The 17,404-nt window shown below is 37.4% G+C and overlaps 1 protein-coding gene across 2 annotated transcripts in view; it reads left to right on the plus strand.

The window, feature by feature from the left end:
• ABCB4 (ATP binding cassette subfamily B member 4) overlaps positions 1-17,404 on the plus strand; it is a 64,399-nt gene that overhangs the window by 23,560 nt on the left and 23,435 nt on the right. For both annotated transcript variants that reach the window (XM_079151657.1, XM_079151658.1), the window contains 7 exons: positions 1,590-1,793; positions 2,157-2,327; positions 6,829-6,990; positions 11,061-11,237; positions 13,899-14,045; positions 15,816-15,920; positions 17,324-17,401. In XM_079151657.1, the coding sequence (XP_079007783.1) occupies positions 1,590-1,793; positions 2,157-2,327; positions 6,829-6,990; positions 11,061-11,237; positions 13,899-14,045; positions 15,816-15,920; positions 17,324-17,401 (1,044 nt within the window). The remainder of the gene's footprint in view (positions 1-1,589; positions 1,794-2,156; positions 2,328-6,828; positions 6,991-11,060; positions 11,238-13,898; positions 14,046-15,815; positions 15,921-17,323; positions 17,402-17,404) is intronic.

A 17,404-nucleotide genomic window follows, 5' to 3' on the forward strand; every position in this document is an offset into this window, starting at 1 on the left:
AAATTTTCTCAGTTGTCCCAATTTGAGGGTATTGGGTTTACCCGATATTAAAATGTATTGTCATTCAATTATTGTAAAACAGAAGATTATAAAGTAAAAAAAATTAAAGTAAAAAGAACATTAAAAGGTAAAAGGATGGAAAAGAGATCTTAGGAATGGATACACATTTTCCAGGATACCTGAAATTATTTATTTATTTAATTTAATAAAATTAGTGAATATTCTCGAAAAATTTTGATATTAGCAAGAAGGAAAAGAGGCCATCCTCTTTTACTAAAGTAAATCCTAGTTAGTTCAAGTGTAAATATTAATTTTATTTTTCAGACAAGAACCTTGTAGTATACTAATCATTGAGGAGAAGTTATCTAAAAATATTCCATTTTAAAATTATTAAAGGAATAGCATGTTGTTTGGAAAATACAAATCAGTACAAAAAGAAACTCTTCAGAAATTTTATAATTCACTGTTCACTTTACGATTTAATAATTTTCTTACCACTGAAATAATAGAAGAAATACTTAATGATATACTTGATTAATTCATCTTTTCCTCAAACCCTGCTCCACTAAAAATCAATAAAGCTAAGGTAAAAGAAAGCAATAAATTGGAACAAAAGATTTATGATACATATGAAAAATACATTTACTATTTGAGAAATTAGTAGGAATCTATGAAGGCAACCCTGCTCATGATAGGATATAAACATAAAAATGTTCTAAAAATAAATAGATACTTGTAAAAAGTTTCAGCTAATGGTCAGCTTTACTTATAAATATTTATAAATGAAAACAGAGGTAAGCTATCACCTCACACCTGTTAATTTAAAAAACAAATTAAAATAAGCCCCAGTCCTACTAATTACAATGAGGCAGATACATTTACATGTTCCTGCTAACATTGTAAATTGTTAAAATATTTTTAAAGAGTTGTTCAGTCACCGCTTATTCAATAAGCACTAGATGCCCAGAAGACATCAGTCATTGAACTGGTAAGCAATTGTTATCAAAAGAGAAAAATAAATCATACTATTCAAACTGGCAATTTTTTACTTTTACAGAGACTTTTGAAGGAAGCCAAATATCCAAAAGGTGGGAAATGCTGATGTAAATTGTGGTATGTTAAATATAGTAAAACACCATAATGTCATCAAAATGGTAGATAACCTAGGTAGATAAGTGGACATTTTTTAAAATTTAATATTGGTAAGTAAAAATAATAGCCTGCCAAAAACATATAACCAGGGCTGGGGTGTAGCTCAGTGTTAGAGCACTTAGCATGCACAAGTCCCTGGATTTAATCCCCTGCACCACAAAAACAAACAAACAAACAAACAAACAAACAAACATTTAACCCAAAATACCTTATGGAGAATAATCAATAAAAAAGCTACATATGAGAATAAATATCAAAAAAGAGCATGAATATTTTATTTTAATTCTTGCATAATACTTTTATTTCCAATTGTCATTTCTAACTGCTGAAATAAGTTCAATATTAGCTAAGATTTTTTTCATAATAAATTAGAGTCTCGATGCTTTGGATATCAAATGATTTAAAATAATTTAAAAGGAACTATTTCTTTCTTTCAGATTAGCATTGATGGGCAGGATATTAGAAACTTTAATGTGAGATATCTTAGGGAAATAATTGGAGTGGTGAGTCAGGAGCCAGTGCTGTTTTCTACCACAATTGCTGAAAATATCCGTTATGGCCGTGGAAATGTAACCATGGATGAGATAAAGAAAGCTGTCAAAGAAGCCAACGCTTATGAATTTATCATGAAATTACCACAGGTAAAAGCTTTGATATAATGTAGTTCACCTCAAAATTAGAATTTCAAGACATGGAACTGAGTCCTTACTTCAAAGGTTAAGCTTATGTTGTTTAAGATGCAAGATTGTCCAACTTTGGTAGGTAAATCCCTTGAATTATTCAGTTATGGGTTTAAAGAGTATGTTCTGGTTACATAAATAAGATTAAAATTGTATACACAATATGTTAGTACTTTTTTATAACTCAGTGTTCATTTATTTTATTATAATTTATGATACTTTATGATAGTCAAAGCTACCAGTGTCTTCATGTATTTCTACAGACTTCCTGTGCTTTTGTATTTAAAATATTTCAAGTGCTCGTCTACACTTTTTCTGTTGTAGAAATTTGACACCCTGGTTGGAGAGAGGGGCGCCCAGCTGAGTGGGGGGCAGAAACAGAGAATCGCCATTGCACGTGCTCTGGTGCGCAACCCCAAGATCCTCCTGCTGGATGAGGCCACGTCAGCCTTGGACACAGAAAGTGAAGCTGAGGTACAGGCAGCTCTGGATAAGGTCAGTAGATCCTAAATACCTGAAGGACAAGCAAATTGAAACTGTATTGCAAATTCTTGCCGAAGTTTTGAGAGGATAGATGGAGAATCATACACATAAGGACAAATAAAGCTGTCTCATGAGGCTTTAGTGATTTTTCTTTTCTGTGGGACTAAATTTTCTGCAGAGAAAAGTGAATGGTCCTGACTTGCTTTCTCCATGGTGTGTGAATCTTGATCCAGGCCTATACTATGAACCATTTAGCTTTGTTTTATTCTTGCACGTGGGCTACACTTTGATTAAGAGTAGTTGTGGTAAAACATACAAAGAAATGAATAGAAAAATAGTTAGAACTAGCCAAACATTTTTCTATGATGTAAGTTTTAGTAATGACATGTTGCTCCTTTGTTTGTTTTCTTGAAATTTATTTAAAATTTTAAACCAGGTGTGGTAGTGTATACTTGCAATCTCAGGTGCTCTGAAGTCTGAGACAGAAGAATCCCAAGTTTGAGGCCAGTCTGGACAGCTTAGTGAGACCCTGTCTCCAAATAAAATGTAAAAGGGTTAGGGATGTAGCTCTGCAGTAGAGTGCTTGACTGTGTGCACAGAACCTGGGCTCAATTCCTAGTCTCTCTCTCTCTCTCTCTCCCTCCCCCGCCCCAATCTCTGTCTCTCTGTCTCTCTCTGTCTCTCTGTCTCTCTCTGTCTCTCTGTCTCTGTCTCTCTCTTTCTCTGTCTCTCTGTCTCTCTGTCTCTCTCTGTCTCTCTCTCTCTCTCTCTCTCTCTTTCACACACACACACACACACACACACACACACACACACACACACACACACACTGTTTTAGGTAAATAACAGTCCCTAACCCCTAGAGTCCTGAATCCTACAGTCCTGGCTCTCATCCTTTATAGAGTACAACTATTTAGTATATTACCTGTTGCTGTGCAAAAAGAATGTACTAAAAGAAAAATCAGAGATGTTGTTTTTCCACAATGTGACCTCTACTAGAGAAGCTATAGCCCCATATGCTTTAATATTTGCACAAATCACATCACTCTGTTTTAGCAATTTGTGTTCTGTAGGATTATGGCACACTTTGTCAATATTTTATGTCTACTTCAAAAATAACTGTCTAGAGATGTCTGGAATCTCCTTAGCCAGCTGTACAAGTACATTAAATAAAATATCATTTTTCCAAGTTGCCACAGGAAATATTGTTGCCAGTTTTTCCAAGGTTACATAGTATGTCATCCCTTTCCTGAACTCTAGTAGCAATTCCCTTCCCAGTCTCCACTAGTCTTACATTACCTCCTTTCCAGCCACTGCTAGCACTCAGTTCCAAAGCCAGTGTCATATATTTTAGGTTTTTATTTATAGTAGCATCCCAATAATTCAGTATCAGTTGCTTTAAGCCAAAACCTAGTGACTTAAAGCACACTCTTTATGTCTCACAAGTCTGGGTTGGCAGGGTGAGTCCTCTGTTGGTTTTGCCTTGCCCCACTTCACCTCAGGGTCAGCTGGACTGAAATGCTCAAGGTGGCCTCACAAGCAAGCCTGACAGTTGGTTATGGCTACCTTCTCTATCCTAGAATTAACAGATGACTCATGTTTGCATCTCTATAATACTTATCCAGTACCTTGACCATAGAAGGGACTAAACAAATATTTACTTAACTTATTGAATATGATGGTCCAGCTCATTAAGAAAATACATGTCTACATCAACAAAAATCAGTAATGATCATATCAACTTTTGACTCCATAGATAGCAATAATTTGTCAAAGTAAATATTATTCCATATAAATTCTTAAAGACCCAACAGATTTTCTATTTTGATTTTTAAATAAAGCCAATAATCATACCTACATATACATTCATACTCAGTGTAGCCATTCTAGAGGGACAAGGAAAGAACCAAAAATTAACTTTCATGATGATTTTCATAAAAAGACTCCAAAAAGTTTCATTCTCATGCTGATTTACCAAAGTTTTCAAAAGGCTATTGGATTAGAACTCCCTTGTCTATGCCTGCCTTTCCTCCCAGCACATGCAAAATTAGTTGAAGTTTCAAATATCTTAACAGTTGTCCTTGAATCTAGGGTATTACCAATGTCTTGTCATCGTTGGGGTATCTGAGAACTCTAAAAAAATTCCCTTGTGTTAAAATTCTACTTTAGCCAACTTTTCTTGGGCAAGGGTAACAGTTGCTAACTTTTAAACTCACAAAGGTACTTCTTCCTACACACCAACACAAGTCTGATTACAATTTCTCTGTATTGATCTTTTTTTTTTTTTTAATTAGGAATCGAACCCAGGGGCACTCTACCACTAAGCCACGCCCCTCCCTACTCCTTTTATTTTTCATTTTGAGACAGTCTTGTTAAGTTGACTAGTCTGGCCTTGAACTTTCTATCCTCCTGCCTCAGCCAACTGAGTAGTTGGGATTATAGGCAAGTGCCACTGCACTCAGCTATATTAATCTTTTGACATAGTGATAACCTAATATTATAATGATAACATAACCACTGCTAGCAATTTATTCATCACTATTTGTATCATGAACATATTAGATGAAGTTATTTCTTATTTCTTATGTGTGTTATTATGTGAACCAAGTCATGAAATTTCCATATCAGTAATATTTGTGAATACGGTTTTGGGGCTTGTATGCTAAAAATCAAAGAATAGTCTTAAATGTTCACAAGAGAGATGTTAGTGTCTATCTGTCTGTCTCTCATTCTTGTGGTTTTACTTATTTGTATTTACTTAAACACAATTGATTCATCGGAATTTATTTTACTTTAAGGGCAAAAATAGAAATACCAATTATTTTTTTAAGTGGCTACACAGTTATCTCAATACCATTTACTGCATAATTCACTTTTTCCCTCCTGAGAGACGATACTATATCATATACCAAATTCTTTGTGTGTGTGTATGGTACTGGGGATTGAACCTCAAGCTACATCTCCAGCCCTTTTAATTTTTTATTTTGAGATGGGGTTCTCACTAAATTGCTGAGGCTGGCGTTGAACTTGTGATCCTCCTGCCTAACCTCCCAAGTTGCTGGGATTACAGGCATGTATGCCAGAGCACTTGGCTCTTATACTAAGTTCTTAAGTGTTTTATTATCTATTTCTGGACTATTTTGCTCAGTTAATTAATTGCTTATTCATGTGCTAGCTTTGCCTTGGTTTTACAATTACTGTAGCTTTTTATGTTTTACTATCTTGTAGAGGTTTTCCCGTCATTAACTTCTTTTTCAGAATTTCCACGGCTACTTTTTTTTTTTTAAGAATTAAAATGTAAATAACATGACATACAATTTGCCCTTTTAAAATGTACAGTTCCATGCCTTTTAGTGTGTTCACAAGGCTGTGCAATCATCGCCTCTCTCTTATTCCAAAACATTTTCACGACCCCCAAAAAGAAACTATTCACCCCCCCCATTCCACCCTCACTCCAACCTTTGGCAACCAAGAATCTACTTCTGCTTCTACACATTTCATACAAATGGAAATAGACAATGTGTGGTCTTCTGTGACTGACTTCTTTCACTTAACAGTGTTTTCAAGGTTCATCAATGTTGTAACATCCATCAAATTTCATTTCTTTTTATGGTCCAATAATATTTCAGTTGTGGGAACATAAAAATTTTGTAATGATAAACATTTGGGTTTTTCCCACCCTTTCAGTTATTACGAATCTATCCTCTCATTTTTAAATTTATATTTCAATTAAGTAGGTGAATTAAGTTGTACTCTGATAACCATTCAATGATATGTTCTATTGTTACACATTGGTGCTAAGGCGCTATTATCCTAATAGGGCTAGTAAGTATAAAGCGTAGCTAATGATAATACTATAACATGAATAATTTGATAGTTTTCTTGGTTATAAGTCCTGAGTAAATCTGCTGAACTAACACCAGGTCATTGAAGTACCTCCAGCAATGATCTGTAGATCTTAGCATATTTAGAGATCACGTGGGGCACTTGTTAAAGAATGACACTATGGTCCCACTCCCGAGAATTGAGATTCAGATGGTCTCTGAACTATAATGTGAACTCTCCTACTGCCATACCTTTTCACCTAAGCTATGACCTTGAAGTTCATCTAAATTGCACTTAACTTGGCAATGACTTCCTTCAAGTGTTTCCACCAGTTTCTAGCACACCAAGTAATTCAGAGTGAGGGCTCGTCAGACAAGTGTGAAAAAACACTTGAGAAGTGTCGAACCTTTGCTTGTTTTTCATGAGTAGCATTGACTCTATGGTAGGCTTCCAGAGCAATCCATCCTCATACTGAAAGGGTTGGCCACCTGTCTGATCCAGAACTCAAGTTTGACTTTAAACTTTTATGAAAGAGTGACGCCTGTGCCCTAATCACACAGAGAACTGAAATGTAAATTCTCTCAAATCAACGGCAAAGAGCAACCATCCAAGGGCTCAGATGTGCATACTCACTGACAAGTGTCAGTTCTTAGACTGATGTGTCACTCTTTGTCCTCTTTCCCCTTAGGCCAGAGAAGGTCGGACCACCATTGTGATAGCACATCGATTATCTACAATCCGAAATGCAGATGTCATTGCTGGGTTTGAGGATGGAGTCATTGTGGAGCAAGGAAGCCACAGAGAACTGATGAAGAAGGAAGGGGTGTACTTCAAACTTGTGAACATGCAGGTAACTGATTCCCAAGAGTTTTGCACAATAACTAACCTAAAAACTTTATTCTATGACTGTAATTCATACATGTGTAAAATTATGCACACTTTCTTTGGCATAATCATAATTAGTATATATACATATATTTTGGTGTGTTTTTTCCCTTAACATTTCAAATATATACCCTTCAAAAACTATAATTTTAGTTACTCAGTAATAATAAGGAATGTGTAAAAGTAGTCTGCAGTTGGATACTTGGTTTGTTTTCAGTATTTCTCTATTATAAATATTGCCACTGTGAGCACAAGTAGGCCGAAAAGAAGTTAAGTAAAACTGTGCCTTGTTTTCTAACAGGTAGCTTAACTCTGCTGAGCTTCAGTTTCCACATTTAGAAGAGCAAACCTACCATGAGAGGTTGTTGTAAATTTAAAAAATAAGTACCTGTCACAGAAAGACAAGCACTGCTTGTTTTCACTTATATGTGGAAGCTAAAAAGAAACAAAAGTTGATGTTATAGCCGTGAAGAATAGCATAATGGTTACTAGAGACTGGGAAGTGGTGGGGAGGGATAGAAAGAGGGTGGTTACTAGGTACAGGAGTGCAGCTACGTAGGAGGAATAACTTCTAATGTTCTGTTGCATAGTGGGGTAGCTATGGTTGACAAACATTGACTGCATATTTTAAAATAACGACTAGAAAGGATTTTGAATATTTGTAACTCTAAGAAATGATAAATGTTTGAGGTGATGGATATGTCAGTTACCCTTATCTGATCATAACATGTTTACATATATTGAAATATCATGTTGTACCCCATAAATGTGTACAATTACATGTCAACTAAAACAAATGTTAATGTATTACCTGCATAATACATATATTAATATATTAAACATATAATTCATGTATATTAATATATTAAAAGAAATAATAATGAAATAAGCACCTGAATATACTGTTTATAAGGGTTAGTTTATGATGTATCAATTATGTCTCAATAAAGCTGTTTTTTTTTTAAAGAACCTGATGCAAAATAGATACATGATTAATGGTAGTTAGCTAAACTTGCAAATTCCCAAGAGTAAATATATAAAATAAAACTCTAACATTTCATTTGATAGAAAGTCTTATAACTGGGCTTGCATTTGGTAGAGAGTGTTCTCCAGTGGGACAGGATCAGTCATAGTATCTTTACCAATCAGTTAGTTTTACATGACCTAGGTACCATAAAATCTCCTTATCACTTTACTGGTTAAAAATATATAAAAGGTTACTTTAGTTTTAATTTCATTAGTGGTTACCACGGCTCTGTGATTTTGCATTTAATGACATGTGGAATCCTCAAGTAACATTTTACCCTTTGGCGGTCCTCCTGCTGTGTCCCCGGTAAGAATGACCTACCATCCCATGAAGACAGGCTATAGGACTGCAAGACAGCTCTGATCTTTCTATATCATATTCTTTGGATTTTCTTTCCTAGAAAAGTTGTAAATTTTCAGACCGAACGGTGACCTGGTAGAACAGAAAAGACCTGTCACCAACTAGTCAATTGCTTTGGGCAAGTCACTTAGCCAACTGGGTTTTGGTATCCTCCCTTGTTAAATGAATAGAAGCTTGCACTGAGATGACCTCAGATGCTTCTACCAGCTCTGGAATTCTGATTCTTAGGTCCTTGGGATGTTTTCCCCTTGGTACCCCCACTGGTCCTGATTCTGAATTGATTTTTGTCCTCCCAATTACTTGTTGGAGAAATGGTAGAAAGAAACATGGTGAGCTTGAGGGTTCACTAGATGCTCAAGATAACAGGATGCTGTTTCCTTTCCTGCAAACCACAAAGACCAGCCTAGTTTTAATTCAAGTGTGTCTGGTTTTGCTTCTAAGAACGATCAGTGCTTTTCCATTAGGTAGATTGTTGGCTTTTAGTTGTTTCTTTTGAACATATCTTAATTTTGTTCTGATACAGTCTTATTTTTTAAAGTCCAAATATTTTAAAATATCCAAACCTGTATATCTTAGAAATTTGAAAACTCACCATAATCTAAATCCTATAAATACTTACTGGCAGTTATTTAGTATTTATTGTTCATCTCATTAACCTGAAAGAGCTACATAGTACCTCCAAATATCTTCAACTATTCATAAATTGAGTGTCTTTTCACATGTTCATTGGTTTTATGTATATATATATAACCTGTACTAGGCCATTTCTTTCCAGTTTTACTTTGTTGTGTTTGGCCACAGTAAAGAAGCTTTCAAATTGTATAAAATCAGATTACCTATTTTTCTCTCCATGCTTCAGGATTTGAGGTTGTTCTTAGAAAGAATGATCACCCATATTTCTTTCAGCACTAATTGTTCTACTTTTTACAATAAAATTTTTGAGCCAGTTGAAATATATTTGAGTATAAGAAATGAGAGTTGTTGGTTTTAAACATATACTTTTTATCACCTGGTGAAAAGTGACCATCCTGACATTGGAGCTTAAAGATCTCTTAACTCAAACACCCAGCACCAACTAAACTGAGTGCCTTAGATAAGGTACAAGAAAAATATTGTGAGACGGTTAGTGTTCATTGGGTCATAGAAGGAGGCTAAGATCAGAATGGGATTATTGAAAGAACTGTCCATTGAGATGGGTTTGATCCTAGAGATTGAACCCAGAGGTGTTTAACCCCTGAGCTACATCCCCAGCCCTTTTTACTTTTTATTTTGAGACAGGGTTTCACTAAGTTGCTTAGGGTCCCTCTTAGTTGCTGAGGCTTGCCTAGAACTTGCCTAGAACTTGTGTCAGCCTCCTGAGCCACTGTGATTAGAGTCACATGCCACCACCCACAGCCAGACCTCTCATCTTGAAAACCTGGATAAGATTACAAAAGGAGGAACAGATGAAGGGAGGCATTCAAGAGGGTGGTCCAGTTTGACTTGCTGTGAGCTAGATTTTGGAGGCTTCTGGCTTGAGCAGGTAGTGGAGGGTGTGAATGATTTTTTAGTTGTCCTTTAGGAAAATGAATATGGTAGCAGTGTGAGAGTGGATGGATGTGAGAATGCATTGGATCAGTTATAAGTCTTTCGCCCAGGTTGGATTTTGGCTGGGAGATTATATAAAATCATTTTAGCAATGAGTGAATAAGGAAGTCCACCAAGCAGAATATATTGCATTTTAATTCAAGGCAAAATATAAACACATGCATAATATTTCGTCAAGTGTCAAAAGCATGGCTGGGAAGTAAGGATAAGATGGCATGCAGAGGTGATGACAGACACGCTACTTTGGGTACAATAAGGTGCTAGCCAAGGATTGGGTTTAAAGCAAATCCTGAAGGGGAGGAGTGAGAACAAGGTACTTCTACCATGACTAAGGTCCTGGACAAACCATTATGATGTGCACTTGGACACAGAAGAAACAAAGAGGGAATAAGACCCAATGTCCAACTCCAGCCAGGTTGGATGTTCCCTCCTCAGGCTGTGAACTAGAAGTCTTTAAGAACTGATCTGAAAGCAGTCAATGAGGCTGAGCCTGCCTGTCAGGTCACCTGGGGTGAGGTGTGAGTCCGAACCGGACAGCAAATGGGGAGGAATGGCTGCACTCAGCCCGGTGAGGACAGCGATTTTAATTATCTCTTGTGAATAGTGACCAGACTCTTTGATTTAACTTTCCTTTTTTGGAGCTTTTAAATTGAGTTCTGGTAATGTTTCTGTTTATTATTCTTCCCTTTTATGGTGATCATGACATTTTTTGTGGATTTTCCCATAGTGAGGAAATTCCTGAAGCCTGCTGGATTATGAAAAATTTATCTTTAGAGTTTTAGAAAATACTCATATATGCTAATGCTCATATTATTCAAATTGCATTTAACCTGTCATTTTTAACCTTTTCTACCTCTGAGTGTTGCAACACTTCTTTTTCATTATTTTTATTTTTTTGCAATATTTCTTTATAGTTTTCCAGTGAATCTTGATTGAGAAGCTAGTGTGGAGTCTAAAACTCTTGACGTGTAATTTTTATGCTTCCTTTATAATTCTGAATTTGGAGGTTATGTCCATCTTTATACACAAACATGTGATTTAACATTTTGTTTTTCTTTCAGACATCAGGAAATCAGATGCAGTCAGAAGAATTTGAAGTTGAACTAAATGAAGAAAAGGCTAACTCTGGTATGGCCCCAAATGGCTGGAAAACTCGCATATTTAGGAATTCTACTAACAAAAGCCTCAAAAATTCACGAATGCATCAGAATGGCCTTGATGTAGAAACCAATGAACTTGTAAGTTGTTTTTCACTTAAATTAAGTCTCTTAGTTTATAGTTCAGCTGTTCAAATCCTTAACCTTGCAAGTATTTTGCCAGCACAGATAATTCCTACAATGAACCATATTCTTAAAAAAAAAAAGGAAATTTCAAATTTTAAATGTATTAGATAGTGAATTAAATTCTAATCAGAAATGGGTTTCTAATGGAAAAAAAATAGATCAGAAAAATGTAGTCTTTGTGCTGAGAGTCTTCATATTAAAATTAAACATCCCATTCATCTTTGAGACCATAGATAATAAGACAACTCGGAAGTCCTGGTATGGGCGTCCTCTATTAGGTATGATTCCATCTGTTGCAGGTCAAAAGCAGAGGTCCATGGTTACAGTGGTGGCTCCATGGTTACTGGGGACTTAGGCTCCCTTCATATTTGTCTTCATATTTATCTTCACTCCCCTGACACACAGCCTCCATCCTCAAGGACACTTCATGATCCAGGAAGGCTCCTGAAGCTCTAGTCATCGTCTCCACATTCCAGATAGCAGGAAGGAACAAAGAGCTTTTGCAGAAGCCCCCGTTAGTACTTTAACTTAGAAGTCATTTGTCATTAATTAAGCACCTGGCCATCCCCCGCTATAAGGGCATGTGTAAAACTGTATCTCTTTGCCATATGCGTTGACACTTTGAATTAGCTGAGAATTCTCTTACTGAGAAAAAGGGGGAGAAATCCAGAAATAACAGAATTATATATGTTCTGCAATCCTTCCTACCTGAAGACTTAGGATATTATTAAGTGAAATAATTTTATAATAGGGAGGGGATACGTTCCAAGAAAAGATATTTTCTTATATGTTTTTGGTACTATTTGTTGATAAAGGCTGAGTTTATTTTTACTTTTGTGTTGGCCTCAAAAAACTAATCTTACCAAGAGGTCATTGAATTCCTCTCTCTGCCCACATATTATTTACTGAAGAAATTATAAGAGCCACTCAGAGATCTTATGTTTGGTATGTTTACAGAAAGAAGAACGAATGATGGTTGTATTATTATGGAGCTTCATTATCATAAGTAAGATAAGCAATTTCCCCCTTTGGGCTATGGAATTATCCACTTTTCATTTCCTCATTTATTGCAAGAGTTATTTTGCTAAATGTTTTTAAAGTCCAGGATTTTAGAGGAGTACTTCTCTTGAAGAAATGCACAGAGGGGAGAGGAGGCAAAAAAAAGCCACGTTCAACAAGATTGTCCTAAACTCCATCATAGAAGGATAAATAATGTGCCAAAGGAAAGGGAGAAATGAAGTCTGACTAGAGGGACCTGGGAAGGCCTTTTGTGTGTGTTGAAGAGCAGCAATCTGAGGAAGAAATTCATTTATCATGCTGGAGAGCAGGACTTAAAGGTGATTTTAACTAGGGAGAGAAAAAAAAAAAAAAAACCTAAAATAGAGAAATAGAGAAAATGGGTAATTTGAAAGAAAGGAGCTGAGTGGAATCTATTTTATATTGTTTCATAGACATAAATATAACCTACTTAAATGACCTTCAGGCTATGGAATTCCATATCCACCTGTGTCTCTAGTTTAATGTTAATCTGCTTCTGCAGTCAGAATATTCTTTATAAGGACTAAATCCTTCATGCTTGACTAGACATTTAGTTCAGCATTTGCCAAGTATCTGATATGTGCCAGGAATTGGGCTAGTTTCCAGGAACACAAAGACACAGTCCTCACCTTTTAAAAAATTCACATACTAGCCAGGTTGGTGGCGCATGCCTAAAACCCCAGTGGTTAAGCACCCTTGGATTCAATCCCCAATTAAAAAAAAAAAAAAGTGTATACTAGAAAAGGAGCCACATGAACAAAATGAACAAAAAAAATTACAACACAAACTAAGCTGTGAAATAGGAGGTGTCTGTACAGGAAACAGTGGTAAAAGAAAAGGGGCAATATTAATTTGGTTTTTTGAGTTGGGAAGCATGTACTGGGCAGGGTTCTGTGGTGAGAAGACCAAGCCCATGTTCTTTAGTTAATGAATAATGGTGTCCTGAGCTGGGAGTGATGGTGCATACCTGTAATCCCAGGTACTGGGAGGCTGAGACAGGAAGATCATAAGTATGAGGCCAGCCTAGTCAACTTATGAAGACCTTGTCTCAAAAAGGTCTGAAGATGTAGCTCTTGCCTAGCATGAGCAAGGCCCTATATTTATAAGGACATTGATCCCTCTACTTACATGTGTTGTCTCATTTGACTCTGACATCAACCCTATTAGAGAGGTAGAACTGCATAAACATTATACTATGAAGAGAAACTGCAGCTCTGTTCATGTGGCCCAGTCATGACAGTCACCTGGACCCAGAGTCGTGTAAGTCCAGAGCTGGTACTTGGATTCCAGGGCATCTTGTGCCTAGATCCTGCTATCTGTTAGTCTGCTGAGGTGAGGTCAGACAACTGGTTACACTGTAAAGATTGCCTCTTGGGTGACGCTTCATGCTCAGCTTGTGCTGTGTCCTCGGTGGGCTTTGTTAACATTTTGTAACGCACCATCTCTAGTAGTCTGCTGGTCATTTTCTACACCTAGTTTGTGAGATCCTTGAGAGCAAAGGTCATGCTTTTTCTATGTCTACAAAGTCGAGTAACTACTGTGTTATCACTGGTTTGTCCTGATATTTGTATATTCTAGGATGAAAATGTGCCACCCGTGTCTTTTCTGAAGGTCTTGAAACTGAATAAAACAGAATGGCCCTACTTTGTGGTGGGAACAGTCTGTGCCATTGCCAACGGGGCACTTCAGCCAGCATTTTCCATCATATTTTCAGAGATGATAGCAGTAAGTTTGAAAGCCTTACGTAATAGCTTGAATTGAGTCAGTTCATCAGCGGCTTCTCATCCCAACCTCACCCATCCTGGGGGTCAAGAAACCCTAAATTAAACTAAGCTAAAATCCTTAACTCCTTTTTGAGGTAGGCTATAAAGGAAAAAGAAAAGTAGCCTTTGAACTGTTTTAAATTATGATATAAATGAACTTATAAAGTGCAAAATCAATGCAGAGGCATTCAATTAGCTCTCTTCATTTGGGTGAAACTGATGTCAATGATCTTCATCTGCTTGTGGAGCGTTGCTGGCACCAGTCTCACAGGGAGGTGGGAGGGGCTGGAGGAGAGGGAATATTCAAGTCAAGGTGTTTAATGAGTCCAGACTCTGGGGATAGCCTGGCCTTGCCATTGAACATGTAGGCAAACTCTGGTGAGATGCTTTCCCTGTATTTCTTCATCTATAAAATAAATCTACCTCTAGAATGGCTGAAAGTGAAAAGAGATTACACAAGTAACTAGGTAGAAAGCTTTCTAAAGTATCTGCCTGGTGGTAAGTACTCAAAAAGTGATAGCTACTATATTGCTAATTTAGCAATCCTTCTAAGACTTGGGGAGTCCGAGACTGAGAAAGAAAGTAATTATCCAATCACTGCATTCATAGGGTGATATTTAGAGGCAGTCATTCAAAATCTCTTGTCTCTGTCAAATACAGAATTGATGTATAACCACCTTAGTCAATCTCTGACATCACCAGAGAGACTTGTTGGTTGAGGATGAATCATCCTCCATCATGTTAAGAGTTTGTTAGTCTTGTGACCTTGGACATTGGTCTACAATTAAGATCGTAAACCAAAAAATAAAGAAATTAGAAAGCACCCTCCAGAGCCTATTAAATTTCAAAACAAAGCAGTCCCAGGCTCTCTTGTGATTCAGAGCTGCTAGGCCTGTATTTACATTTTTGGGAATCTCCAACATGGCAGGTGCTTTTCTGGGCACTGGAGATATACAGTGCCACACAAAATAATCCAAAGTGGCAGATATGCAGCACAAACACACACACACACATACACAAATGTACCCAATGTGGCAATGAATAACAAGTGTTTTAAAAGCAGAAGAGAAGGACAAAGGAGCAGAGAAAGGGTTCTATTTCAGATGGGATGGTCAGAGGAGGCCCCAGAGAGTGACAGGGAGGGCTGGGGCTGGGGCTGGGCCTGGAGGCAGGGAGGAGACCAGCAGAGGGAGCAGCTAGTACAGAGGAAGAGGAACAAACACTAAAATGTGGAAGCTCTCAGAGTACACAGCCCATGTGAATCCGCTGTGCTGAAATTCACAGAGCCAGGGAGTAGGAGGCTTGGAGAAAAGAGAATGGGCAGTCATTGGTTAACAGGATGATGAAAAAAATTCTGGAGATGGAGGGTGTGGAAGGCTGCACAACATGAATGTTGTAATGCCTCCAATGCACGCCTGTGGATCCTAGCTGCTCGACAGCCAAGGCAGGAGAATCACAAATTCAAAGCCAGCCTCAGCAGCTTAGCAAGACCCTGTCTCAAAATATTTTTTTTTTAGTGCTAGGATGTCGCTCAGTGGTTGAGCACCCCTGGGTTCAATCCCTGGTAACCCCTCCCCCAAAAAAAGTTTGAAACGGTTGATTGTATGTCTGTTTTACCACAAATACGCAAAACCTACTTTGAAAAATGTGACACTCAAACCATTATGGAGGGGAGGAATAAACAAGAGCCCATCGAGTTATCCCAGTGGGCATTTTTAATGTTCTTTCGTAGATTTTTGGACCAGGGGACGATGCAGTAAAGCAGCAGAAGTGCAACATGTTCTCACTGCTTTTCTTGGGTCTGGGAATTATTTCATTTTTTACTTTCTTCCTTCAGGTAAGTACCCATGCTTTGCCCATTTCATCAAGTCTATAAGTCAATTAGAAAAATTAGGACCTAATGCTGCCTCCAAATCCTTAGAGTGAAATGAATTGCAAAAACAATGGACCCAGGCCTGGTTTAGAGGGCACACTCCTTGGCAGGAGGAACCCAGACTTCTCTGTGTGCTAAACTTGCTACATGTTGCCTCCAGCAAACGTTCATCATCAAGGAAGGAGACTAGAGCTCGTTACAGAACCTAAGAACCCCTTAAATGCAACTAGTTGCAAACCAGGAAATAAATACAGTACAGCAGCATTTTCTTTTTTGTTGTTACTCTTCATAGGATATCAAGTAACTTTGACTTTCTCCTACTTAGCTGATGAACTATTAAAAGAACATACACATTGCATTCACATACTACACACTTGGCCAAAAAGAACTAGTCACACTTGCCCCAGTTGTTCTTTTCTACCTAATTACACTTTTACCAAGTCTCTTTTGTCTCATTTAACCCAATGGGTATCCCACAGGCCTTTCAAATACAATCCGTTAAGTAAAATAATGTTTCCTGGTTGCACCCATCGTGCTTCCCTTTTATCATGGTTGAACCAGTAGTGACAATAAGCTAAGCTTTTTATTTAGAAATCATTGCTTTGCTAGTAGCACCTCAGTGATCTCATCCAACCCCAAGCCCCTGCACATCAGAGAGTGAAGTTTCAAGGGCTACAGAACAGTGGGCCGATGCACAGCAACCTGCCAGCAAAACGCAGGAGAGGAGGAACTGGATAAGAAGCACATGGGACAGCCTGATCCCACACGCTATTTCCTTGCTTAATAAAGAGGTCTGATTTGTACTCTCCCTAGAGCTGGCCTCACCGCTAATGGTATAGCTGGAAGCCCAGCCATCCCATGTGTCCCCAAAGCAAGCCCAGCAGTAGACATCTGGAGTACTCTGCAGTCAATACTTGGTATTTGGAAAGAGGGAAACTGCTTGAGAAGAAGGCTTGGGAAGAGCAACCTAACCATTCCCCAGTCTGAGAGTTCACGAAGCTGCAACAGGGAATAAGCAAACTCATTTGGAGTTTAATACTAAGGATATCCTCCCTCTCCACCACATGAGCCAAAATGTCTTCTTGTATAGAATTCCATTACTTTTATTTTAAATAAGCCTATTTAGAATGGTTTAGAGCCCAAACTGGACACTTTTATAGTTTTCAGTTATATGATTCTAATTCATACTAATCATTCACCAGGACATGCATTTTAAGTTGAGACTTCCAATTAATATTTCATCCTAGACTTTTATTATTTAAATATTTGGTTAATGTATAAATAATACAAAATCACTATGAATATATGCATTCATGTCAGGATACTAGTGACAATCTAAAGGGACAAAGCCTTTTCTTCTTGCCCAGGGCTTCACATTTGGGAAAGCTGGAGAGATCCTCACCACAAGGCTGCGGTCCATGGCTTTTAAAGCAATGCTAAGACAGGTG

This window comes from Sciurus vulgaris (assembly GCF_902686455.1).
Source record: "Sciurus vulgaris genome assembly, chromosome: 8".
Lineage (NCBI taxonomy): Eukaryota > Metazoa > Chordata > Mammalia > Rodentia > Sciuridae > Sciurus > Sciurus vulgaris.